This window comes from Gopherus evgoodei, chromosome 2 (genome assembly GCF_007399415.2).
Source record: "Gopherus evgoodei ecotype Sinaloan lineage chromosome 2, rGopEvg1_v1.p, whole genome shotgun sequence".
Classification (NCBI taxonomy): Eukaryota; Metazoa; Chordata; order Testudines; family Testudinidae; genus Gopherus; species Gopherus evgoodei.
In genome coordinates, this window is record NC_044323.1 from 247,823,912 (window position 1) to 247,851,201 (window position 27,290).

The 27,290-nt window shown below is 41.7% G+C and overlaps 2 protein-coding genes across 2 annotated transcripts; both read left to right on the forward strand.

Annotated features, from left to right (window-relative positions):
• The first annotated feature begins 29 nt into the window (after positions 1-29).
• On the forward strand, positions 30-27,092 carry E2F5 (E2F transcription factor 5). Its single transcript, XM_030553376.1, has 9 exons — positions 30-284; positions 14,927-15,036; positions 16,212-16,373; positions 19,719-19,762; positions 22,591-22,655; positions 24,176-24,443; positions 25,113-25,313; positions 25,773-25,817; positions 26,681-27,092. The coding sequence occupies exons 1-9, from the start codon at positions 123-125 to the stop codon at positions 26,788-26,790; spliced, it is 1,167 nt and encodes a 388-aa protein (XP_030409236.1). The 5' UTR covers positions 30-122; the 3' UTR covers positions 26,791-27,092.
• Positions 6,991-8,705, forward strand: LOC115646927 (histone H4-like). Its single transcript, XM_030553392.1, has one exon. It carries the CDS (start codon positions 7,628-7,630, stop codon positions 7,928-7,930), a length of 303 nt encoding a protein of 100 aa, XP_030409252.1. The 5' UTR covers positions 6,991-7,627; the 3' UTR covers positions 7,931-8,705.
• Positions 27,093-27,290: the final 198 nt, after the last annotated feature.

The window sequence follows — 27,290 nt, forward strand, 5'->3', positions numbered from 1 at the left end:
ACGGCCTCCCCTGGGGCTCCTGCGGGGCTCGGATTGTTGTGGCCGGGGCCGCCCGTGACACGTGGTGCCGCCGCCGCCGCCGCCGCCGGGGAAGCCGCGCTCGCTGGAGTGCGGGCAGCAGCATGGCCGCTCTGGCCGAGGCGGTGAGCAGCAGCAGCAGCAGCGCGGGGGGCCCGGCGGCAGGCGGCGGCAGCAGCCGGCACGAGAAGAGCCTGGGGCTCCTCACCACCAAGTTCGTGTCGCTGCTGCAGGAGGCCAAGGACGGCGTGCTGGACCTGAAAGCGGTGCGTGCGCGGGGCGGGGCGGGGCCGGCCTGGGGTGGTCGGGTCGGAGGAAAGCCCCTGAGGGGATGGGAGCTGCCTGGGGGTCGGATCCATAGGGGGTTCCTGGGCTAGGCTGGGATCTGGAAGCGGATGGAGTGTGGGGGAGGGGGGAAAGTTCCTACATGTGAATGTGAGGGGCTGACTGGCCCGGGGGTCGTGAGGAGGGTGGCGGGGTGCTGGAGGGGGTGGTCGGACCTGGGTAGCGTGCGGGCGGTGCGTGGCTGTGAATGTGAAGGCATGGTTGCTTGTCCCTGCGTGGGTTGGCACACCTGTGAGTTGGAGTGTCTCTGGGGGAGGACCCGGTTTGTGGGAGGGGTCACCCTGTGTGTGGTGGATCTGGGTGGTCTTTGCAGTGGAGGTGGCCCAGGGTTGGGGTGGATGTGGAGCTGAACATCATTGGCGGGCATAATATGTTTTGGCGTAGGGTGTCTTTGTGTAAGGGGGCTGAACATGGGAAAAGACATGGAGGGATCTGGAGCTGAAAGTGGTGCCTGTGTGTGTGTGAGAGAGAATAGACAGGCTTCTTTCTCTTTCTCATGCTCTATTTCTCATAGTCCTATACAAACAATAACTCCCCCCCCAATTCACTTTCCAAAGAGAAACTAAAAGGTGCATTATGACTGAGAAAGGAGTTTTAGTGGGAAAGGGTTGCAGTTGGCAGGGCCTGAAACATGAGTAGGATCCTCTCCCAAGGGAGAGTGGAGTCCTGTCAGAGCATGAGTTTTCTTCCTTTCAGGTTCCCCTGCAGTGTAATGGGGCTGACTTGTAAATTGTCAACATCTGTGGAGCCCCAACCAGTGTCATGAATCACTTGTGATGGAGGCAAGCACAGGTTGCAAAAGAGAACCTTTTCTGCCTGAGAACCAAGCAGAGAGTAAAAGCGCCTATAATAGTGTATCTGTGTCTGGAGGCAGAGAGGACTGGGGGCTTAATGGGATTGGGAGGGGAGAGAGGCTAGGAGCAGAGGTGGTCTGGGGGCAGACTGGGCTGGAAGCATGGTGTTCCCTCCCTTACCTCAATGGGGGCTGGGGCCTCCCACCCCCCCACCCAGTACCTTCCTCAGTGCTCTGCTAGGGGTGTGGTCGTGCCCCACAATTTGGGGACCACTGGTATAAGTCTTGTGCTGGTCTGTACTTGTAAGGCTCTCTCTGTTGCACTGTTTATTTCAGCGATTGGATGGTCATTTTTTGACAGGCCAAGAGGTTTCAACTTTCCAAGAGACCAAAAGGCTCTCTTAACAGTTACAGAACAGAACAGATTGTAGGCACCTTACCCTTGGGTGAGCACTCATAGAGACGACAGATCTCTGCATAAGGTGTAGCCCCAACTTAACTCAAGAGGGCATGATGAAGCCTCCTGCCAGATCATGATGAACTGGATCTCTAGTCTCCATAGTTTGGGTCATGTTGTAGAGCTCTGGTCACTCTGGTTTATTTTTATGCATTACTAGTGCTTCTAACTTCCATTTTTAGAAAAAGGCAGTTTGTGTATATCATTTGTTTTGGGGTTATTTTGATGGAAGCACTTGGCTGCGAAAGCTTATGCTCAAATAGATTTTTTAGTCTCTAAGGTGCCACAAGTACTCCTGTTCTTTTTGCTGATACAGACTAACGTGGCTGCTACTCTGAAAAAGGTGGAGATATAGCATTTGGAACGTGTGTGACTTAAACATATGTTCACAGAAACCTCAGAAAAGCAGTTGTTGGCATCTTTTCTTCAGGAACTGAAGAAGGACTAAGGTTTCTTTGCCTGTTTTCTATCTATGACTGACAGAGACGCTGGAAAGTTTTTTGTAAAAGGAAGAGTCTATTCTGTACATTACATCCTCCATTGGAAATTGGGGAATGTAGTGTGATACATTTTAATATTATGTTGTACTTGCAAACTCTGATTTTGCTGATAGAAAATGAGTATCTTTTGTTTTTTGCATTTGCACAGAAGAAAGATGACTTCCAGCTAATTCACTTTAAAATGTATTAACATTTTAAAAGTAATATCCAAGATTACCTTAACTGAAACAGTTTAGTGAAAGTTTTTTCCTTTTGGTTTGCTCACATTGTGCGTTTGACAGCAATGTATATTGTCACTTTCACTATCTCTCTATATAAACAGTTTTTCTCTTGTTGAAAAGACCCTTAAATGTCTATAGGGGAGCAGAAAAGTAGGTAATTTTAATAAACAAAAGAACTTTTAAACAATACAAAACAAAACTTTTCAGAACATACTATTTCAATGGAGCTCAATCAGAAACGTAAAGATATTCAGTTGCAAAGTTGATTGTATCCCTTTAACTCATTTCAGCACTTGTTCAGGCTATAAATTATGAGCATCCCAAATTGAAGTGATTTTGAAATGGTGTAACATAAAGTAGTTGTCTTGATACCCAATCAGATGTATCCAACTGGTGACAGAGATCTGATATTTGGAGTTTGTCAGAGATCCTTTATTTAACTGTACCTTGTCTGTTGTGTGATGCTTTGGTGGCCAAGAGGTTGTGTTTGCTGAGGTCTTTTAAACTGTTTAGTGTTTGAAGTAGTCTGGAGACTACTTACTGAAGAAAATTTTCACAGAAGGAAGAAGCAGGGCGTTCAGACATCAAATCTTGATTCCACTGAAATCAGTAACAGAATTTTAGTGGAAGCAGAATTTATCCCTACAGTCAGGTGGGCACCCAAGGACTATTGATGATAGAAAATTCATATTACCTACAGATGAATCTCTTGAAAAAGGATGAATAATTCTGCCCAAACTGCCCTAATTGCAATGTTGTTGTAGCCATGTTGGCTGCAGGATATTAGGGAGACAAGGTCAGTGAGGTAATATCTTTTATTGGACCAACTTCTGTTGCTGAAAGAGACGAGCTTTCGAGCTATTCAGAGCTCTCCTTCAGGATCTTTCACCAACAGAAATTGGTCCAGTGAAAAAATATTACCTTACTCACTTTTTCTCTAATTAGGAAATAACATGTACAATGAAAATGAATTTTGGCTAATTGACTGAGATCTCATGTACTGTTTTTAGTGCAAAATACAATAGCAGTTAGCTTGAAAATTTTGTGCTCCCATATAATTAATAATAAACACTTATTGGAGGAGAAAATGTACTTTTTCTTAGTGTTTAGTATTGTGCATCAGCATTCGTATAGATTAGAAATGCTAATGACTAAAGTGGTGGGTATGACATGAAAATGAAACTTTTCGAGGAAAGCCAGAATATATTAGGACTGTCCCAGATTGTACCGCAGACTTCCTATGTGATCCTGGACAAGTCAGTAAGCCTTTTTGTGCTTTAACTTTTTTCATCTGCAAAATGAGCATAGAACATCCCTGCCTGAAGGGCTGCTGTGAAGTTTACTTTATTATCTGTCATGAACTTTGGTATCCTCTGAGACAGTTTGAGTAATGGAAATTACAGTCAGTAATGATGGTTCCAGAGATGATGGAGCAAACGGAGATTTGTTTTGAACACTGCAGTATATTTACATAATGGCCCATAATGGCTCCCCAAAACTATTAGGGTTAATTTATTTAGTATTTATGATTCTTATCACCATAGTATCTAAAGGTTTGTCTACATATTAAAGTTATTCTAGAATAAAGTAGAAGCAGAATATCTATTTTGGCATAACTCCATGTGTGGATACTCTTATTCCTGAATAAGTGTTTCCACACATGGAGTTCTTCCACAGTAGATATCCTGAATAACTCCAGGTGTAGACATGTCCTGAGTTGTCTGTCTATCTGTTCACTTTTTCATGGGTATGTAGGATCTCTCAGTGGCGTGCTAGTATAGTAGTAGTGATGATTGATATTTAAAGCTTTGTCTGTTTTTACCCAGAAAAGCAAAGAAAATTTGAGTGAAGAATGAAAATTAAGGCTCAGGTTTAAATCTTACTACTTCTTTTACTCCATCCTGGGGGTTCTCTAGGTTTAAATCAGAAACTGTTTTCATACACATTTTGTTTGCTGAGCTGTTAGGTATGAGTAGAAGATGGTCTACTCTACTACTGTACTCATGCCCGTCACCCCAATCGGGGTATGGGCCGCCAACCACAGATCTCCAGAGTCCTCTATCCTGGGCCATTCACTGTAGCTGGTTCCAGGTAGCAAAAAAATGGGCTATATCAGCCTGAAGGTCGCATCGCCAGGTGTTTCTTGGACGGCCTCTTTTCCGCTTGCCTTGGGGTTCCATCGCAGTGCCTGTCTGGTGATGTTAGTTGGCTGCTTACGTAGTGTATTGGTAAACTTTATTAAAGCACAGTCTATACTGAATAAATGTTGAGTACTTTCATGACCAATCAAACTGAATAACTGTTTAGCCCAATATCTACTGTAAAGCAGTTACACAGGTCTCAATTAAGAAAGGTAGAAACCAAGTTGCATACCATAACTACATTTTCAGGGAGTTACGGTATTTCTGTAGGCAGGTGGCTCATCAGTTTTAGTTCCAGTAGCAGGCATCTTTATAAGGCCAGGGGTTCCACATCTTAAAGAGACATTGCCTTGTGAACCACCTGTCCTCCCATTCAAAATCACTTACCATTTCTGTAACACTTCTGTGACAACTACAGCAGTTGTTTACATGGAAAATAATACTTAGAAGGCATTAAATAAAGGTGTTTTTAGCTTCCAGATTTAGCAGTAGAATATGAAGAGGAGGAGGAGCTGGCCATCTACCTGTAGTCCACTAGCAAGTGCCCTTGTGGTCCACGGACTAAAGCTTGAAAACCACTGTTAAAACAGGCTATGGGATTATGATTTGGGCATGTGATACTGCACAGTGGTTGTCTTGTAATTCTTTTTCCTTCTTCCAGACCCATTAGGTTCTGGTGCACTGTCCCGTAAGTGGTCACTAGTAGCAGTTCTCTCTTTAGATGGCTCTGGATGCCTGTCATTGGCAATGGTTCTAGCATTAAATACATACCTTGTTAACATTTAGAGGTAGATGGACTGTGGGAGGAGAACTGGGAGCCTGTCTACGCTTCAGAATTAATTTGGATTAAAGGAGGGTCTGAATTTAAAACGCTACAGTTATTTTTCAGTCGTCCCATGTGTGGACATTCTTATTCCAGAATAATGTCCATCCCCATCTGTTAAATTATTCTGGAATAACTGTGTGGGTAGACAAGCTTGGTCTAGGCGATAAAATAAAATTATCAGTGAAAAAGTGAGAAGAGAAGGGATCAGAAAGATGAAGAGGAAAGGAGGCTCCAAAACAAAAAAAATCCCACTGGAAAAGTAGAAACAAGAAAAAAGAGACTAAATTAATCACATCAGAAAATGGTGCCACATGTCAATTAGGTAAGAAGCAGTGCTTGTAGAAATGCAAGCATGCACATTGTGTGCTACAGCGAGCAAGAAGAGCAGAGCTAAGTTGTCTAAGACAAGGTTTATATTTTTTTAAGGGATGGGGAAGCAGCATACTCCTTACTTCTTGTAACTAGTGGCATGCTGATGCTGCTCCTGCTTTGATAAATGTGCCTGGATTCTAATTTCAACCAAATACCAATGAACTACTTTTAAAACTTCCTTGGAAGCATAAAATGGGTCACAGTCTAAATATTCACAGAATCTGTGCATCATGCTGTGTATTTTCTGCCAGTCATGAGCCTTCTTAAGGGAAAGCCTCAAGTAGTATTTGCCTGGGTTACATATTTATTTCAAATGGGAGGAGTTACTAGAAATGGTGACTACTGTGCAGCTATTTTCCACTAAAAATACACCTCTACCCCAATATAGCGCGACCCGATATAACACAAATTTGGATATAACGCGGTAAAGCAGTGCTCCGGGGGGCTGCGCACTCCGGCGGATCAAAGCAAGTTGGATATAATGCGGTTTCACCTATGACGCGGTAAGATTTTTTGGCTCCCAAGGACAGTGTTATATCAGGGTAGAGGTGTATTTTATTGAGCAATTCCAAAAATGAGAAATTTGGAGGAGGAGAAAGGAGAGGTGATCCCAACTGAAGTGAAATGGCCTTTTCTCTTGTAGACCAGGCCTGTTGTGAGCCACCTTGGCACATCTTGTAAAGGGATTTTCCAATAAGAGTTCTATCTGCGGTGGTGCTACCAACAGTGAAAGAATTGTTGAGACGTCTTAAGTAAAATGTTCAAAAACACCAATTTTGAAAGTGACCTAGGTGTTTAACAGCCTAAGTCTTATTGAAAGCTAATAGGACTTAGACGTTTAAGGTGCTTTTGAAAGTTTTACCTCCCAGTCATTAAAACTTAGCCAAACATGGCATTTTTCATGACTTCTGTAATTGTGTTGAAACCAGTTTTGTCCTGTCTGTAGTAGTAACTAAAGAGTTTCCACACGTTTATGGGTTGGAATATTTTGTGGACAGTGTCAAACCATTGCTGAAAACTTTTGTCAGAAATGGGTCACTTTCCTCTTATAGCTGGGCCCTTTCCATATCATCTGCCATATACATTTTTCAAACCCCTTTTATTTTAGAAGGGTGTATTTTTTGGATGGGACAATGCATTTGAGACCGGTCTGCTAGCTCAGACTAACAGTATAAAATGGATAGGTTTTTTTTTTTTTAACCACAGGTGGTAATAAAGACAACCATTAACTCCATTCTTCTGCAGATACGGGGGGTGGGTTTTAATTCAGCTATGAAGCAGAATTCTTTGTTACATAAAGATGAAACTGTGATATATAAATAATTAAGTATAAATCTGGAATAGACTGTTCCAGCACAGCTGTTATATTAAAAAATATGCCCTGTGTGGTTTTCATAGCATTTCCCACTGAAAGGTCCTGTTTACAATTGTAACCATTTGGGCCGAGATGTTCCATACTGGGTATCTGGCTCAGAATGAATTTCTTTTTGAAAATTTCAGCCATAACTGTTCATCTATTTCCAAGAAGAAACTAGAAAAAAATATATATTTTGTCCATGTGATAGAACTCTGGTGCCCTAGTACCCCCCATGCTTTGGAATAGGGACTTGAAATTTGGCAGGGGTTAGCCTTTACATCAGGAATGTCTTTTGATGTCCCCCTGAAAATCCACCCAAATTTGATCATGCTATAAGCCTTTGAAAAATTGCAGCATGGCTAGTAGAGAGATCTTACATTTTAGCAGCTAAATTCCCTGAAGATTGTGTCCACACAGGGCATCCTCCAGCCAGGGCCTGAATAGGATTTTCCCTGCAGTTACAGATCTGGGCTGCTGTGGGCCATGTCTGGGCACTGGAACTAAAAGCAAGAAATCGATCTCCTGCCCAGACAGTGAGCAGGAGGAATCTATCTGATGCAAACATAAAAACACAGTTTTGTCTGTAATCTAGCGAATATGTCTGGTCGTGGTAAGGGTCTCGGGAAAGGAGGCGCTAAGCGCCATAGGAAGGTGTTGAGAGATAACATCCAGGGCATTACGAAACCAGCTATTCGCCGTTTGGCTCGTCGTGGGGGAGTGAAGCATATTTTAGGTCTCATTTACGAGGAGACTCGCGGGGTGCTGAAAGTGTTTCTGGAGAACCTGATCCACGATGCCGTTACTTACACCGAGCATGTGAAGCGGAAGACTGTGACTGCTATGGACGTTGTCTATGCGTTGAAGCGCCAGGGTCGTACTCTGTACGGATTTGGAGGCTAAGCTGTGCCAGTAATTCTCTTCGAAAAGCAAAAATAAAGAGAAGAGCTGAGCTTGAAGGGATGTACTGGGACAAGAAGTCTGGGAGATAGAGGCGGGAACTGGGCCTGTGACCAAGGGTGGGAAGGACATTGGAAGTGGCTGGGACAGGAGATTGGGTGTGGACCAGTACGTGTATGTGGGAAGAGACAGGGATTAAGAATCAAGGCTGAGCAGAGAGAGAGACAGGGTGTAAGGTAAAACTGGTACTGGTTGGGTAAAGAAATTGGGGCAAGAAGCCAGGAGGATGACACTAGGACTAAGAGCCAGTGGAGACAGAGAACATGGGTGGGTGTGGGGTCTTGGTGACTGGAAGCCAGGATCGGGGAGAGAAACATTGGCTAAGGAGATGTGCGGAGTAGAAGTGATATTGGATGGAGAAGGAGACTGGGGTGGGGAGTACAGGGGGGTTAGAGTAGGACTGACTGGGCAAGGCGATTGAAACTGGAATGAGAATCCTGAGGAATGGAGATTGACTTTGGGTAGGCTAGAAGAATGGGACTAGGATAAGGAGCCTGGGGTAGAGAAGAGACAGAACTAGGACAAGGATAGTTGAAGGAGCAGAGGAGAAGGGCTCACACATGGGGAGGAATGGGCAAAAGAGTCCATGCTTGCACTCCCCTCCAGAGCCCGGAACAAAACCTAGGTTTCCTGAGTTCATCATTCCTCTGCTGTCAGCAAATCGGAGTGAAACACACCGGCAAAGTGTCTCCTCCCCCTCTAGCATAAAAGATTACAACCTGCTACTTTTGTCAGCTCAAGTGGCAAAGGTCTAAAGGTTCCAACCCAGCCAATGACCTATGTGGGTATCAATAAGATGCTACATGCTAGAACTGTTTTTTTTTTTTTTTCCCAGTTTGCTTATTTAAAAGTCTTAGGAAATTACACAAAAACTAAATTAAAGGAATATTATTGAGTTTGCCTGTTTAACCTTAACTCACGCTCTTGTGGCTATGCATTGTGAAAAAGTCTTTGATTATATGATCATTTGCTGTTTTGTCCATAGGGACTTCTGCCTCCATCAGTGCACAGGCTGGGCCTCCTCTGGGGATCACTCAGAACTGTGTAGTGAAGGAAGCTGTTGTCCGTAGGACCCCTGCTTTATTTGTTGTGGAAGTTGGAAGGTGTATTGTGAATGAGGCAGGGGATTTGAGGAGAGAGGATGGTCTCATGGTTAGGGCAGCTGAACACTGCCTTGGAGAATTGGATTCTAGCCCTGCCTCTGCCACAGAGTTCATATGTGATGCTAGCTGAGTCACCTAAACCATTCTTTTCACAAGTAATTACTAATTGTGTGTTCCTCATTTTCTGGGTGCCTGACATGAGACCCTGGGGTCTGATTTGCAGAAGTGCTGATCACACACAACTGCAGCTGAAGTCAATGGGAACTGTGCTTTGATCCTAGAAAGTACTATATAATGCTAAGTACTTGGAAAATCAGTCCTAGATGTATTGTATTTGGCACCCAAAATTAGTGGCTACTTTTGACCTTAATCTCATTAGGTATGTCTACACTGCAATTCAGAGGTTTAATTGCAGGATATGTATACTTACCTGAGCTAACTTTCATTTAGCTACATCAAAGCTAACTTGAGTAATTATAACAGTGAAGACTCAGCAGTGGTCAGTAGAGTACATGCCCAGGGTCCTGACTGGGCAGATCCAGTGGGTGCAGCTACCTGTGCTTTCATATGTCTGCAGGTGCTGCAATCACACCTGCTGATTGCAGTGTAGACATACCTTCCTTGCCTCAGATCTTCATCTGTAATTAGAGATAATACCCCCTTCCCCCGTGCACCAACACTCCCACTTTACAAGGGGTTGTAAACATTAATTAAATAATATTGATAAATTGGAAAGGGTTCAGAGAAGAGCCGTGAGATGCTTCAAGGATTCAAAAATGTCTTATAGTGATAGACTCAAGGAGCTCAATCAGTTTAGCTTAATGGAGAAAGAAGCTTATGGAGTGACTTGATTACAGTCTGTGAGTACCTACATGGGGAACATATTTAACTTTGGGCTCTTCGGTTTAGTACAGAAAGGTGTAACAGGATCCAATGGCTGGAAGGTGAAGCTCAACAAATTCAGACTGGAAATAAGTCTGAAATCTTTAACATTGAGAGTGATTAACCACTGGGACAATTTACCAAAGAGTTGTGGTGGATCCTCTGTCACTGACAACTTTTAAATCAAGAGTGGAGGTTTTTCTAAAAGATCTGCTCTAGGAATGTTGTGGGGAAGTTCTGTGGCCTCTGTTACACAGGAGTTCAGACTAGATGGTCACAATGGTTCCTTCTGGCCTTCAAATCTGTGGAGCAGTCAGATATTATAGGTTTCAGAGTATGATGAATGCCGTAGAAAAACCTGTGAGGAAATTAATTCTGGCTTTAGAGCAGGGTTTGACTATTTTGCAGTAAATAATGCATAGGACCAGTGGCTTATTATCGCCTAGGGCGGAAAATTTGCAAGGGCGGCAAATTTGCTTGTGCCCCCTCCTCAACTCCGCCCCTTCCCCAAATTCCCAGCCCGCCTCCTCCCCCAGGCTCACCACGCTTCCATCCTTCCACCTCCCTCGCTGGCTTGCCACGCGAAAGCGCCGGGAGGGAGGGAGAAGCGAGTAGCGGCCTGCTGGGAGGAGGTGGACAGAGGTGAGCTGAGGCCCACGGGCGCGAAGAGTAACCCAAGAGGGGAGGGGGCCGGGAATCGCTCTCCGCCCCAGCTCACCTTCGCTTCACCGCCACCATCCCCTGAGCGCACCACAATGCCTTCTTCCCCCTCCCTCCCAGGCTTGTCATGCAAAAGCACTGGGAGGGAGTGGGAAGAAGCGAGTAGCAGCGTGCTCGGGGGATAGCGGAGGTGAGCTGGGGCTGGCGGGCGCTGGGAGTAACTCTTGGGGTGGGGGGTGGCAGGGAACAGCTCCCCAGCTCACCTCCACTCCACCTCCGCCATCCCCTGAGCACGCCACAACTCCCCTTCTCCCCACTCCCTCCCAGAATTGCCGCTGGGGAGCAGAGGTGAGCTGGTGCGGGGGGGGGGGTGTGCAATTTTTTGAGGGCCTGGGGGGGGTGCAAATTTGTTAAACTGCCACTGCATAGGGCACACATTGAACAACGAGGAGAAAACAGAATATTGAATAGCTGCTCATTAAGTGAGCACAGTCCATCCTTTGCACTGAATGAGGCAGGAGTCCTCTGAAAAAATAGTGTCTGATCATATAAGTAAGGATTGTAACAAAATCCATATGCATAGGGTGACAAAATTAAGGTTGCATATTTGTTTAATAAACCAGAAAAGTACAACATGCTGTTACTATTTTAATATCTTTTATATATGGGCTGTAGTAATTCCTTCGTACCATTAATAACCTTGTTTGATACGTACTGCATGTGAAGTGGAAGTAGCATTCCTTTACTTACAATGCAAGACTGTGAAAATTGTCTTCCCCATTTTCCTTTTATACTGTATCTTTATCTTGTTAATTAAAATGCCAATCAGTGTGGTTTGGTCTATTGAAATTCCTTACAACTTGTTTTCTCCTGGGAGGACATAATTGCTTTGGCAGGTCAGTGAGTTGGTTATGTTTTAGAAAAGATGGAAGTGTATGGCCTTTGCTGTACAATAGGTTTATTTTTATTCTGTTTTTTGGCATTTTTAATGTATGATTACACAGACTGATGTACGAAGTGTATTCATTAGTAGATTTTGACCATAATGTACAAGTGAGTTTCATGATTAGAAATGCAAAGAGTTACTATCACATTATTCTTCAATAAAATGACTCCTGGCATCATTATCTATCTCTCCTGCTTTCCAAGATCCTTGTTTTTAATCTCACATGTATTTTATTTATTTAAATAGTTTGATGTCTTCTGCATCATTACTAAATAGTTTGAAGACTGAGTACTTTATTTAAAAATAAAACTTTCTACACACCAGTTCCAGTTTCCTTCTCTATTTTTAGAGGCGACTTAAAAAGCGGGACATGCAATACTTGCAGTATCACTTGAAGTAAAACAATAGTAGAATGGGTGCCCTTTGCTTTTGTCCACTACTTCATTCCTTTTTAGGGATAAACTCATCTGTCTCGGGCCTTGTTTTTCTGCTGGGTCATAGGTTATTACCTTGATTCACATATTAATCCACCTGTACTTTGTATGTATTCTTAATTCCTCAGTCTCATAGGAGAAGAGTTGTATGTTGGTTTGAATCTTAGTTTGCGGTTATGTCTTCTGGAGCAGAAATAGGGGAACTTTAATCAAGTGCTGGATGTTGTTGGGTTTAATTATGAGAGATGGCTTTAAAATGAGATTCTTTCTACTGATCTTTGCTGGATTTCCGGGTAGAAGTTATGCTTACTAAGCTTTTTTCAGAAGGTAGAGAATAATTCTGGAGACTTAATCAACATTTCTGTTCTCTAGTGAATGACTTCCACATTTGTCCATTAAATTGCTATGCTATGTTTCTGTCTCTTTTCTTTTTATGTGTTTCGATAGCTTTAGTATGGAACACGCTATATAAAAGCAAACTCAGTTCTACTCCGAATTCTAATTGTGTATTATGCCTTAACACAAGGGTCTGTATTAAAGGCTTTCCTAATTATAAAGTTGCTACACTCAGTTATGTCATACGATTTCTACATTTCTAATGGAACACATGAAGAATCAATCTGCTTTGTCGCCCTAAGTGTTTCCTCAATGATTTGGAGAGAAGGTCCAATGGTGGGATCCAGAGATATATTAACAAAAGGTAGCTGCTCCGTTTTATGTCACATAAGACACACTAAAATTTTTTTGCGTAGACTACCCCCGGTTATTGAGGGTTTAACTATATTCCGTGATGTGTGGTTCCAAGATGAACATGAGTTAATCCAGCATTGAACTGGGATTAGCTTTTCAGAGTCACCAGAAGAGGTAGACTCCCTACTAGCCTCCTCTACTCTGAGGGTTTATTTGTTTGTTGTTGCAGAGAGATACTGCCCTCCTTCTTCCATATTCTTATTCTCCACCTTCCAAAAAGAAAATTTCAGACTTTTTTAGGGGGGTGGGAGGAAGGAGAGGGATTTATTATTTAATATTTGGGATATGCACAGCACCTTTATACTCTTTCCTGCCTGGCATATACCCAACTGTCTGTGGAAGAACTGGCCCCTATATTGAGGTAATGGGTGGATTCTCTGAGCATGGATTGTAGAGCCCTGCATGCCATTTTTATATGCAGTTTGGTTGGACTTAGCCAGGACCTCTGATCTTGAAGGAGAGTGGTGCAGAATGTGCAAAGCCTTTTGTTTGTGGTTTGTATTTTGTTTGATAAATTCCTGAGAAATTTTAGTCTTTGTTACAAAACCTTAAAAAAAAAGGTGAAAACTGATACAAAAAAAATCAGTGTCACTTTTTTTGGGGTAAATAGTAGCAGTTAGTATTGAGGGATGGAAGGAACGAAAAAGCAACGAAAAAGAAAGGTTCAGAGTGTTGAAAGTAAAAGCAGTTTAATGCTGGTTCATTTCATTAGCTGTACATTAACTATACATACACGCATGCATGTACATGTGTGTATCTTCCACTGTATTGCCTTACTTTAACAGAGAGCCTTGCATTTACACTCAGACTAATTTGTTATTAACGTAAGAAAATCCAGTCCATTAGCTAGATTTGTTTAACATAATCAGTACTTTTCATGTACTTAAGTGGTCCAAAAATTGGGTTAAAATCCATAAAAACTGAATAATAGCTTTTGTAAAAACTGGGAATTGTTTTTTATTAAAAATTGGTAAAAACTGAAAACTAAAGCCTTAAAATGTTTGACTGTTGAATAGTGAACCCTTTCCCTTCAGAATTATGACTAGAGCAGTGTTTCTCAATCTTTTTGAGTTCAGGACCATTTATAAACCGTGATGATACGTTGCAACCCAAAGGCCTCCCCTCTGTGGTTTGGGGGCGGGGGCAGGGGACAGGGGGACTCAGAGCTAAGATTCCAGGTGCTCCAGCCAGATGTGAATAGCTGGAACCTGCCCCTTGCAACTGGGTGGGGAGGTGAGCCAAGATAATCCCCCCCCCCCAAAACACACCCTCCCTCCATCTGACCCATGTCAGAGGTGGAGGGGAACCTGGGGAAGGAATTAGGGGCAGGCAGAGGGATGCGGGGGACCGGGGGGGGGGAAGGATATGGGAACAGAGCAGTCTGGGGGAGGGGCGATGATCCTATAGTGCCCCCAAGTATATAGCCCCACATACTGCCCATAGGCAGTAGAGGGATGGGGGGAATTTGAGGTCCTGGAGGTAAAGTGGGGGGAATAGAGAAAAGAATGAGTTGGGGGTATAGGTAGCATGACAGAGGGGAAGCCACCAGGCTGAGTGAGAGGAGTACATTGGGTAGGGGCAAGTTTGGTGGGGAGGACAGGAATGGAAGATAGGATGCTGCTCAGTTGCAGGGCTGGATGCACTTTGGGAGGCCAGTACTTACTGGAGAACATGACACTGTTTCCCTCTCGGCTCCTGTCCTTGTAGCCGGCTGGGCTTGGCGCCCCACTTTGGGTGTTACATACACCAGCGTCATAGTACTGCTCTGGTTTAGCCTGGATACCCTGCTTGGGGGGAGGGGAGGAATTTGTGTGAGTAACATTGTGACCTGGCGCATGGGGTTGTAGCACCCCTCACTCAAATTTGGCCCAGTTTGCCCCCCATCATCATGATGGAGGGGTTGCTAGGCCAAACCTAGGCAGCGCTGCAACCCTGTGCACCGGGTCACAACACATGGAGCAAGGAGCCAAGCCTAACCAGCCCTGCAACTCTTTGACATGTATTGGTGACCCAGTTTTGGGTTCTGACCTGCAGGTTGAGAAACCATGGACCTGGAAACTGTAGCACCCAGGAAGCTTGCTGAGCTTCAAGTGACCAGCCTAATGGGCCAGTTTTTTGCCTTTGGTGTGCAGATTGCTAACACTTATCTCTGTTCTTTTAACAGGCTGCTGATACTCTTGCTGTGAGACAAAAAAGAAGAATCTATGACATCACCAATGTTTTGGAAGGCATAGATTTAATTGAGAAAAAGTCAAAAAACAGCATCCAGTGGAAGTAAGACGTGTCAATTCTGCATAATTTCACATTCTCAAGGGAGGGAAAAGTTGGCCTTGTTCCTTTTTCCTTGGCTATATTCAACAATAATTAAAATGCATTTTGTAATCAGTGGTAGCCTATGTAGAATATGTCAGTGGTCTCAGTCCAGTTCCTAATGACCACGTGTCCTCACTGCAATTGGCATCCTTGTTTTCAGAGACACCACAAACTGAATGGTGCTGGAGACTGAAGTACTCTGAGCCGTGAAGTCTGAGGTTTTCAGCATATCTGAGGGCAATTTAGCATTGTGTTTTTCATACTGTACTATGTCTAGATTAAAATTTCAGGACTGTCAATATGGCAATTTTTATGGGCACTAAAATTTATATAACATAATTTTATAACTTGCTACTTAAAATAAATAAATCTTTGAACTTCAAGATGAGTTTGGGCAGGGATTGGGGATGTGGCTGTGATGCATGTGGTAGAGTTGAACAGAGCAGTGCCAAGGACCAGGTAGGCAGTGTGCTAGCCTAAGATTCTGTCTATGACAAGGGTTGGCAACCTCTGGGCCAGTTAGTTTACCTGTCGCATCCGCAGGTTCGGCTGATTGCGGCTCCCACTGGTTGCGGTTCGCCGTCCCAGGCCAATGGGGGTGGGGGAAGCTGCTGCCAGCACATCCCACGCTGCTTCCCATCACCCTCATTGGCCTGGGACAGTGAACCACAGCCAGTGAGAGCTGTGGTCTGCCAAAACCTGCCGACGCGGCAGGTAAACAAACTGGCCTGACCCGACAGGGTGCTTACCCTGGTGAGCTGCGTGCCAGAGGTTGTCAACCCCTGGTCTATGAGAAAACGTTCCATTCTCCCATCGCCCCAGTGAAGAGCTAACTAGGGGCAATTGAGCTGGGTACGCAGTCCTGACACAGAGAATGCCACCTGCCATAAAAATGGAAAACAGTGACTGTAATCCCAACGCTGGCCCCACATTTAAGACATTTTTCAATATTTTTCTATTTAAAAAAGAAAAGCAGGAATTTTACTATCTCTTAGTATTTCGTAATATAATTAATATGGTAGGTTTAAAAAAAAAAAAGCAAGCCCTATGCTTCAAATTCTCTCTCTCTCTCTGTAGTTTTTTACATTATCGTTACCCATATTGTGACTGCATAAAATATTGTACCTTTTTAAAAGAGGTGTAGGTGCTGGCTGCAATACAAAAGAAGTAATAGACAGACTGAGGTATCTTGAAGCAGAAATTGAAGATTTGGAACTAAAAGAAAAAGAGCTGGATCAGCAAAAATTGTGGCTGCAGCAAAGCATCAAAAATGTTATGGATGACTCCACAAACAACCAATATCCTTTGGGACGTACGTTGTGTCCATTCATGAAACAGAATTAAAGAAGCATCAATTATATGTTAAAAGGTTGATCACATAATATGACCTGCTCTAGAAGTGAGAAGATACTTGAACTAGGTGACCAAGTGGGGTTTACTAACTCTAGAAGAAATAGAATTGGTCTCAAGCATTTTTCTGTTAAAATGTGATTTCAGTTTTCTTTTGCACTGGTAGTGAAATTAACTCACCTTGTGAAACAAGTACTATGAGACAATAGCAAGATCCATTAGGCTGTGGAATACACAGTGAGATCTAAAGGAGTAGAAGAAACTTTGCTTGTGGCATTTTAAAACCAAGCTAGACAACGTGTGCGAAGATATACTGGAGGGAACAATCTTATATTGGCAGAAAGAGGCACTGGATGATCAATAACAGTGGTTTTCAACTTGTGGTCCATGGACCCTTGGGGTCCACAGACTGTCTAGGATTTCCAAAAGGATCTCACCTCCATTCAAAAAATTTTAGGGGTCTGCAAATAAAATAAGGGTGGAAAACCACTGGTTTAATAGGTCTTTTCAAGTTTTAACCTCTGTGATTGTATCAATGGTAATCTGGAAATAATCCATCCGAAATTTACACAGTGGTAATTTTTTTTTAATGCAGAAAATCCAGACTTTTAGCATTAACTTAAATTAATTGCTTTTGTGATTTAAATTAGATTTAGGATACTCCAGGATACTCTTCTTTGGTTGTTCATAGGATAGGTAATCTAAATCTTTTGAAAAGATATGAGTTGACAAACTCCTGAGGCTTGTTGAAACTGGAACTGAAATTATCGTGTGTGTAAACAGGTAATAAGTATATTGTTTAAACTATGTTTGCTCATTTTTTTGTAACCACGTTTAGCATTCTTAAGGCTAGTCTACACTGGCAATGGTAAAGCACTTTAATGTGGCAGCGCTTTAACGTGGCTTGTGCAGTCACGGCAGAGCACTGGGAGAGAGCTCTCTCAGCACTTTAAAATAACCCACCTCCGTGAGATGCATAGCTGCCAGCACTGGTGCACTGTCTACACTGGCGCTTTGCAGCGCTGAAACTTGCTGCATTCAAGGGAGTGTTTTTTCACACCCGAGTGAGAAAGTTGCAGTGCTGTAAAGTGCTAGTGTAGACAAGCCCTTAGAGGCTATTGAACAAAATAGGTTATTTGAGATTTTGGAGAGGGAAAAGTGCACTCTTATCTATAAGTAGTTCTAAAGCACTTAACACTATATTATGATTGTTCAATACAAACTGCTCCAGTCAAATAAGTGATTTTTATCAGGGCAGGGGCTGCTTAAATTCACAGATCATTAACCTGATAGACTGCAGCTCTTCTGAAGTGAATCCAGTCAATTCAGATAACATAATAGGTAAGGTCTCTAATCAGCAAAGCAATTAAATGTGTTTAAGTGCTATGCTGACTTGAGGCCCAAATGAGCTGTGAAATTTTAAATTTCCCATTGAATAAAGAGATTACTCTGCATGTGCAACAATCCATTTTTAAATGAATTATTGATTGTGAAGGCACAGTTTGGTTCAGTTTCACAAAGCTCTGAGTGGAGTCAGTTTGCTGAGAGTGCTGGGAATGGAGTGGGATTTGACACCCCAAGCCACCCGAGAAGATCTAATAGTGAATAGTGTACCAAACCTTGCTAACAAAATAATTTAGTAATTGGAATGTAATTAAATATCTAAAGCAATGTCGGGCTAAGTTTTGTCTTGCGTGATACTGCAAGCTGAATACCTAGTAAGCAAAACAAAACCCTGAGTGCCTGGCCTCTACTTCTAAACATTACAGATAAAATGACTTTCAGAAATCAGCTTTTACTTTTGAAATAGGGTAGATTTGAAGTGGAAACTACAATAATTAGTTATAACCCAGTTGAAACATCGACTGAGAACATATTGCATGAAACTTCAAAATAGTTTATACAAATATATGCCACTGTCTTTCTAGCTGCAAATGGTTTCTCAGGGAAGTCCAGTTCTAAAAAATGGCCATGTGCAGTACTCAGTTTGAAATACTTATTAATTGTATGTGGTGGGATTACAAGATTAAACCCAAAATATTGTTTTTCAGGAGTTTTGACTAGGACCAATTTGAAAGTGAAAGGGAAAGCAGGTGCTTTCAAAGTTGTTGTAAGTGTATGAGGATACGGGTGTACACACAAATTTTTAGAATAGAACTTGTTTTACACCTTTGAAAGCCCTGCTGTGCGCTTGCATTAAGATATATTCAGAGCTCTCTGCCCTACTTCTAAACATCAACAGGTTCCTATTTGATGGTGGTTTTTTAAATTACATTTTAGTGGCTTGCAATTATTACAAAATAATGTGTGTGTTAATGGTGGCAGGGTTAGCAAATATAATTTGCACCAAATTCCGTCAGACAAAATCATTAGAACCAAAATGATTTACTTTTAAACTATTTAGAAGAAAAACTTACAGAACATGGATCTGGGAACGTTTTTTCCTCTCTTGATAATGACAATATCTTGATTTTGCTGTAGTTTTTGCACAGAAACAGTAAAATATCTCTTAGCTTTCTGTTCGGTTGACTTATCAATAACTATACTTACAGCAGCTGTTTTATTTTTTTCAGTAAAGCAAACAATTATTTTTCCAAGCTCCAGTGCTGACCTGTGTATTTTTATAGTTGACAGGTAAAACCTTGAATTTAAGGCTTTTTAACAGAGAAATTCCCATAGACTATGAATTAAACCCAGGACAAACACAGGATGTTTCCTTTCAAAGCGGCTTCCCTTGCCTATTCTGTAGGCTGCATCTAGTTCTTTGATGGGTATGTCGTCATTGGCAGAATTCATCCTGGATTCATCCAGTATTCATGCTGATCCATGATGGCTTTGGACATACTGTATCATAGTGATATGATATTAACCAGACTTATCAGTAAAAAAGAGATGGTGGTAGTATGTGTGAAATATATTTAAATAACATTTTGGAAACTTTCTAATGGTAGCCTAAGGCCAAGGCTATGCTTGAAAGGCTTTTCTGGTCTAGTTATACTGGTATACTATATTGACAAAGCATTTATAATGTGGACATAGCTAATATTGACAAAATTCTGCATTTCTATAGCTGCATCCATCTTAAGGGCTTTTGCCACTATTATGTCAGTCACAGATCCCACTCTTGACCAACATTTGCTGTAACAGTAAAAATTTAAAGTGTAGACCTGCCCTAAACAACACACTGTAGGAACACAAACTTCTTTTGTAAACTGCACTAAATATCAACTTCACATTGCTTAGGCAAAAATCTTAGCTTCTTACTTCTTGAAAATTTCCTTGACATAAATCACATTTTCATATGTCACTCATGAAGACATCTGTAATTGCTTCAATGGTAAGTTGCTGCTAGACTGTATTTTTGTAAGATGTTTGGAGCAGGTGGTTTAACCAGGGAAGACAAGGTAATAGCGGAGAAGCTAAATGAATTCTTTGCATTTGTCTTCACTGCAAAGGATATGAGGGAGATTCTGATATTTGAGCCATTCTTTTTAGGTGACAGATCTGAGTAACTGTCCCAGATTGAGGTGTCAATAGAGGAGGTTTTGGAACAAAGTGATACATTAAGCAGTAATAAGTCACCAGGACCAGATGGTATTCACCCCAGAGTTCTGAAGGAACTCAGAAATGAAATTGCAGAACTACTAACTGTGGTATGTAACCTGTCGCTTAAATCAACTTCTGTGCCAGATGACTGGTGGATATCTAATGTAACACCAATTTTTAAAAAAGGCTCCAGAGGTGATCCTGGCAATTACAGGCCAGTAAACCTAACTTGAATACTAGGCAAAGTGGTTGAAACTATAGTAAAGAACAGGTTCATCCTATGTGTCTGACAATCATATGATATGATATGTTGGGCAAGAGTCAGCATGATTTTTTGTAAAGGGAAATCATGCCTCGTCAACCTATTAGAATTCTTTGAGGGGGTAAACAAGCACGTGGACAGGAGTGATCCAGTGAATATAGCGTACTTGGACTTTCAGAAAGTTTTTGATAATGTCTTTCACCAAAGGCAAAGCAAGAAGTCATGGGATAAGAGGGAAGGTCCTTTTGTGGATCAGTAACAGGTTAACAGATAGGGTAGGAATAAATAGTCAGTTATCACAGTGAAGAAAGATAAACAGCTGGGTCTCCAGGATCTGTCCTGCAACCGGCACTGTTCAACATATTCATAAATGATCTGGAAAAAGGGGTAAATAATGAGGCAGCAAAGTTTACAGATTTAAAAAAAAATCAAGATAGTTAAGTCCAAAGCTAACTGCAAAATGTTACAAAGGCATCTCACTAAAAGTAGGTGACTGGGCAACAAAATGGCAAATGAAATTCAAAGTAATGCACATTGTAAAACATAATCCCAACTATACATACAAAATGATAGGGTGTAAATTAGCTGTTACCACTCAAGAAAAAGATCTTGGAGTCACTGTGGGTAGTTCTCTGAAAACATCCACTCAATGTGCAATGGCAGTCAAAAAAAAAAAAAAAAAAAAACCTGACTGAATATCAGGAAAGGGATAGAAAATATCATAATGCTGCTATATAAATCCATATCATAATGCTGCTATATAAATTGTGTGCAGTTCTGGTTGCCCTATCTCTAAAAGAGATATATTAGAAATGGAAAAAGTACAGAGAGAGGCAACAAAAACAATTAAGGGTATGGAATAGCTTCCATAGGAGGAGAGATTAAAAAGTTTGGGACTGATCAGTTTAGAAAAGCGATGACTAAGCAGGGATGTGATAGAGGGCTATGAATGGTATGGAAAAAGTGAAGAAAGAAGTGTTATTTACTCCTTCACATAACACACTAATCAGAAGTAATAATTGGAAGTCTCCAAATGAAATTAATAGACAGCATGTTTGAAAGAAACATAAGTACTTCTTTACACCACTGACAAACAACCTCTGGAACTCATTGCCAGGGGATGTTGTGAAGGTGAAAATTGTAAATGGGTTAAAAAAAAATTGGCTAAATTCATGGATAGGTCCCTCAATGGTTATTAGCCAAGATGATCAGAGACGCAACCCCATGCTCTGACTGCCCTATGCCTCAGACTGCCAGAAGCTGGGACTGGACAAGAGGGGATGAAGCACTCAATAATTGCACTGTTCTGTTCATTCTCTCAAGCATCTGGCACCATCCACTGTTGGAAGACAGGATAGTGGTCTGACCCAGTATGGCCATTCTTATGTTCTCGTGCATTAACCATCAGACTTGAAAGAAAGCTGTTTGTTTGAAACCTCTAGAAATGGGATCTTTTCAAATACCTCTCTCCCTCACCCCAGCCCCTCCCCAAAAACACATATCCTACAATACAAAATAGCTGTTTAATGAAGATCTAGGGCCAGGGCTTCCATATTCCCACTGTTGAACAAAGTTCTTACAACATGAGGATTACTATTTGTATTTATTATATTGTTACATACACCTCATTAGAACCTTAGACCCCCATTTTTTTCCCATAGTTATTTTGAATTTAGAAAATGTTTGCAAGTGTAATTATGTTTATAAGAAATGGAACTCACAATACATACGTACTTGATACTTTGAAACTACATACTTTGACAGAAGCTTCATGAACTATTAGATGTCTCTTCCATCTGCAGTCATGGATGTATGGAAGGGGGGGCTTGGTTGCCCCTGGGGCATTGTTTTTCCTAATGCAGGCTCTGCAGGACCTGTCCAAGTTCTGTGGGGCGGGGGGAAGGGGAGGAGGAGGCAGGGCAGGACGCAGGGCAGGACAGGACACGTTGGTCTGACCCACCAGAGGTTCCAGAAAAGACAACTTAGGCCCAGGCTTCCATATATTTTCTGTGGACAGCTGCAGCCAGGGGGAATACCTGACAGTACAGTTCCAGTGGAGCCATCCTACTGGGGATAGCTGAAGCCAAGAACTAGGGGATAAGCACAAAACATCTGCACAGATGGCTCCTATCCTTGGATATTATGGTTATGAATACATAGATGAACAAGTTTTCTTCAAGCTTTGCTCTCATTCATGTTAGAATTTGTTCCTGAAGCACTTCAAAACGTGCAGGATTTGTATCAAACTAATGCTGAAGTGGCATTAGAAAAGAACTATATTCCATTTGAGTGTACACAACCCAAGAATGTGTAAAATTACGTATGGTTAACATTTTCTTAAATTACTACTTCACTAGGAGACACACTTCTAGCAATTCAAGCACCTTGTGGTACACAGTTAGAAGTACCTATACCTGAAATGGTATGTACAAACTGTTTGCTTACATATGTGTGGTGTGGGAGGTGTAAGGATGCCTGTGTTGCAGCTAGCAAGGTTTGTGTCTTCATCTGTGTGGGAGAAAAAAATAGGATTCACCTAATTGGATGTGGTCTGATATTGGATAAACAGCAGTTTTGCACATCTAGACAGACTAAAAGTGATTAGACCTTTCAGTTAAAACAAGATACGTTGGGTTTTCCCCTTCCTCCTTCTCTCTTCTGCTTGCAAAAGCCAAGTAGCTGCCATTTCCCTTCAGGCAAAAAGCAGTGGTGCTTCCTTCAGAGTCTGTCAATGCTGGTCTTTCAGTGGCAAGCTCCTCTCCTCCCAACCCCTGCTGGGCCAAGGAATTTAGAAACCAAAATCAGATTCCCCATAGAACAACAGAATAAGCAGTAGAAAAACTGATTGTCATTAAGAACTAGACCGGATAGCGCAACAGAGAATAATAGAGAGCGCAGTCTTGCTTTGGCCAAGAAAGATGGATGGGCAAGACAATCTACTTTGCTTCATGTTTTTACCTTCTGCCATCTTGTTTCTGTGATACAGTGCTTTTCAGTTTTTCATGCTGCCTACACCGGTGGGGAAAAATTGGCAAACATTTTTTGTGCAGTTGTGGGAGGATAGTGATTCCATTTGATGCATTTCATATTTTAATTTGAGCAAGGAATGAGTAAAATCGCAGTAACTAAACAAGGAGGTTTTAAAAAATGCCACAAGGTGAACTGCAATGCTAATCTAATGAGACTGTCCTTTGTACTGCTGGACACAGATAACTTGTATTAGTTGTCTTCATGATTGAAATATCTCACCTGTTCCCACAATAGAAAGATAATGACTTAATCCGATGAACTGGCCAATGGTAGCAGCACTGCACATGCCAGATTGAATCACAAGAACTAGCTCTTTAACATGAAGGCTTCATGTTGACTATTCTGCAGGGAAATTGTCCCCATTAACACTAATTGTCCTGTGTTCACTGAATCAGAGAGAGAAGGATTTGGCCATGGTGGGACAGTTAATTCCAATTAAGTCAATTTTGCAGATGAGAAAATTATTTTAGAAAGGCTACTGTATATCCCAGGGGTCAGGTTTTAGTGGGAACCCTGCTGTGACTGGCAGCTAAGCTTGAATTCAGTTACATGAACATTGTACAGAATTCTGTACTTGAGTGCCATGTGTCAGTTGTTAATTATGTGAGAATGTAGAAGGGTTGGAATCTTGTTGGTTACAGGGTGTGTTGTATTGGTTTTAAGTCTCTCTTTCTGTCTGATCTGTGATGTTAGTTAACTTAGCATAAAACTGTCTTAATGTGGTCTTATGACTAGAAAATTGTATGTCACCTTGCATTGGCACCTTGAGAATTTTATTCTTAAATAAAAGTTTTCTATGTAGGCAATTATGTGTTTCTGTTACTTTCTATGGCAGTCTCTGCATGTAGTCCTCTGGCTTAAATGTCAGTCACTAGGAATTGTAACTGTTGTTTCAATGTGCTACCTTTAAAGGGACAAAATGGACAAAAGAAATACCAGATCAGTCTTAAGAGTAGTTCAGGACCAATCCATGTGCTGCTTATTAATAAAGACTCAAGTTCCCCCACACCTGTGGTGTTTCCAGTTCCTCCACCTGATGACCTTGCACAGCCCCCATCTCAACCTGCAATTCCAGTGACTCCCTCAAAACCTACAGCATCTACTGAGAATCCATCAGAGCAGCATGACATTAACCAGGAGCAGCATTTGCCACATACCCCAGTAACAGATACACCATCAGGTGGGTCCATGGTTTGTTCAACCCCATGCCCAAAAGAGATTTGTTTAGAGATGGGGTAGAGAAAGGGAATCAACTGTTAGCATAATGTAGCAGCTGCTGACCTGAGACCTGACACCAATGGAGTTACTATCAGCTGGCTGGAAGTTGCAGGGGGTGGTCACCATCCTCTTCCTGTTCTATGTTCAGAGTTCTGTTGAAGTGGATTGTTCCACTTGCAGTTTATCATCCTATACTAGAAACACCTCAGAAGTGATACAGGAACCAGCCCACAACAGGGTTCGTGGCTGTTCCTCAAGGCGATTGCATGTGGTGTATGAAAAAGGCTTCAAACTTCTGGAATGTAAAGCTTGAACATTTACCTTTGACAAGCTTGTACTAGGACACTCCCTACTGTTGTAAAAGGCAGTTTTATGTGAAAAGCAGGCTCAGTGAGGGAGATTACCTGAACTTGTTTTTATCACTAAGATAATCAAATGCCGTTTAGCAACATACTACAGAAATTGTGAACCAAATCTCTGAAGGGCCTTGACACCTGTGCCCACTTTTTGAAAGGAGATGACATCTTAAATACTGGCCATGTTCTACCAGTAAGACTTAGCCAAATACAGGTGTGTCTGCATATAGTTTACCATAACAGACTTTGTAATATGTATTTTTCTGCCATTGTAGACAACAGTGTGCAAGAGAACAATACAACTCCAGCAACTCCTTACTCTAGCCTTCCGGACTCCTTACTGTATACAAGCCTTGCAACAGATGCAACAACAACTACTACTAGCTCAAATGCCTATCAGGCCTTGCTTCCCTTGGATGTTAATTGTATTCTCAAGCCAAACACATTTGATATAGCAAAGATGGATGAGCCCACAGGTAGGCAGACTCTCTTTAGTTTAACCCTTACTGACAAAGCAAGCAGCACATTTCCCAGGGGAGAAGAGGCCAGCAGTTTGTCTTGTCTGCAGCCTTTCCCTTGTCCCTCCTGGAGCTCTTTTCTTTTCATCATTTTGGCTGTGGTTGCTGTTTGGTTTTGGGTAAAGTGCATCCCTGATAGAGGTGCTCCATTCTGGTACATTGCTTACATTCCCTTTGTAGTTATAAGTATTTGTGTAACCTAAGAATAGCACCAGAAACTGTCCAAAGGGAAAAGTCAAGGGGTTTTACTATTTTAAGCCCAGAAGGATACTGGTCTGGTTGACTTTCTCTACTGCTCTTGAAAGCATTACGTTATAAGTGTAGTAGTCTACCAGCTAACACTCTCCATTTTCAGTAGCTGTTTAATGCACAGAACCTGTGTTGACTTTCACAAATAAGTACTTTTGTGTTTAACAGGAACTATTAGTAGTGATATCATTGATGAATTGATGTCTTCAGATGGTAAGCATTTAGCATTTTTTTTTTTTTAAATAAGAGTTATATTTTAAGAATGTGTGATTCATTCATAGGAATGTAGGACTGGAAGGGATCTCCTGATGCATTGAGTCTAGTCCTCTGTTATTACAGGCAAATGTCATTCATATCTGAATTCATCACTTCCCTAGGTTTTTGTTCAAATCTGATTCCAAAATTCGTTACAAATATCTCATATTAAAACAGCTGCTACACAGTCGACATTGCGTAGTGTGGACCCTGCAGTAAGTAGATCTAAGTTACTATTAAGCTACGCTATTAACATAACTCAAATAGTGTAGCTTAGATCAACTTTCATACACAGTGTAGACATATCCTCAGTCTCTTCATGCCTTAGTTTCCAGTCTGTAAAGGGGGATAATAGCATGACACTACCTCACAGGAAAAATACATTTGAAGACCGTGAGGCAGATACTACAATAATGGAGGCTATATAATACAACAGATCCACTGCTAAGTACCAACCACAAAGGCTGCTTAAGTGTTGCTTTGCTGCAGCAGAGGAGACTAATCTCTGTTACACTGCACTGGCTTTGCTGCAGGTAAGATAGCAAAGGAAATTCATTTAAAGCATAGTAAATAAATTGCGTCTACACTTAAATTATTTTAAACCTTATTTTGGTGGAGTTGCACCAGGATCCCCACTGCACAGTCCAGTGCTTGCAGACAAATATTGCCAAAGCAAAGCAAGTTGTAACATTTTGGACTACTGACACTGGACACCAAAGTTTTTATTTACCTTCTGATGGAAATGATTTGAAATTTACTGGATGTTGATTATAATAGATTTCTGTGATTCTATGATTGATTAAACTGTTCTTGTTTTACAGTTTTTCCTCTCTTACGACTCTCTCCTACTCCCGGAGATGACTACAACTTTAACCTGGATGATAATGAAGGAGTCTGTGATCTTTTCGATGTGCAGATACTAAATTATTAGATTCGGTGGGAACCAGACTGTCATATCTACCTCTAACTTTATAACATTCTAGACTTCTTCATAACCTAAGTATTTTAAATAATGAATGTATAACCTCTTAGTTCACTGACTCTGGGGGTGCATTTCCTTTTGCTTCCTTGCTTGCTTCACAAAACACCTTAAATTCAAAACCAGAAGAAAGGGCTTTTATCAATGTTCTCTGGTATTTTTTCACAAGTTACATTAATGTAACTCAGCTTAGAAATCCCAAGTTCTCAAACCCTCCTGCCCCCCCCCTTTTTTCTTGCAGCCTTCTGTTTACCTAACCCCCCCCCCGCAAAAAAAAAAAACCCACAACCCAAGCCTTGTCACTTAGCAGAATTTTCTTTCTGAAGCTTTACTGCCAAGAAGCTGTTTTTAACCTTTTGCTACAATTTTAAAAAAGCTTTCACTGCCAAATTTTGAAGTGAAGGACATTAAATGGGTTATGTTAAATTGTTTCAGTGAACCAATTTTGTGAA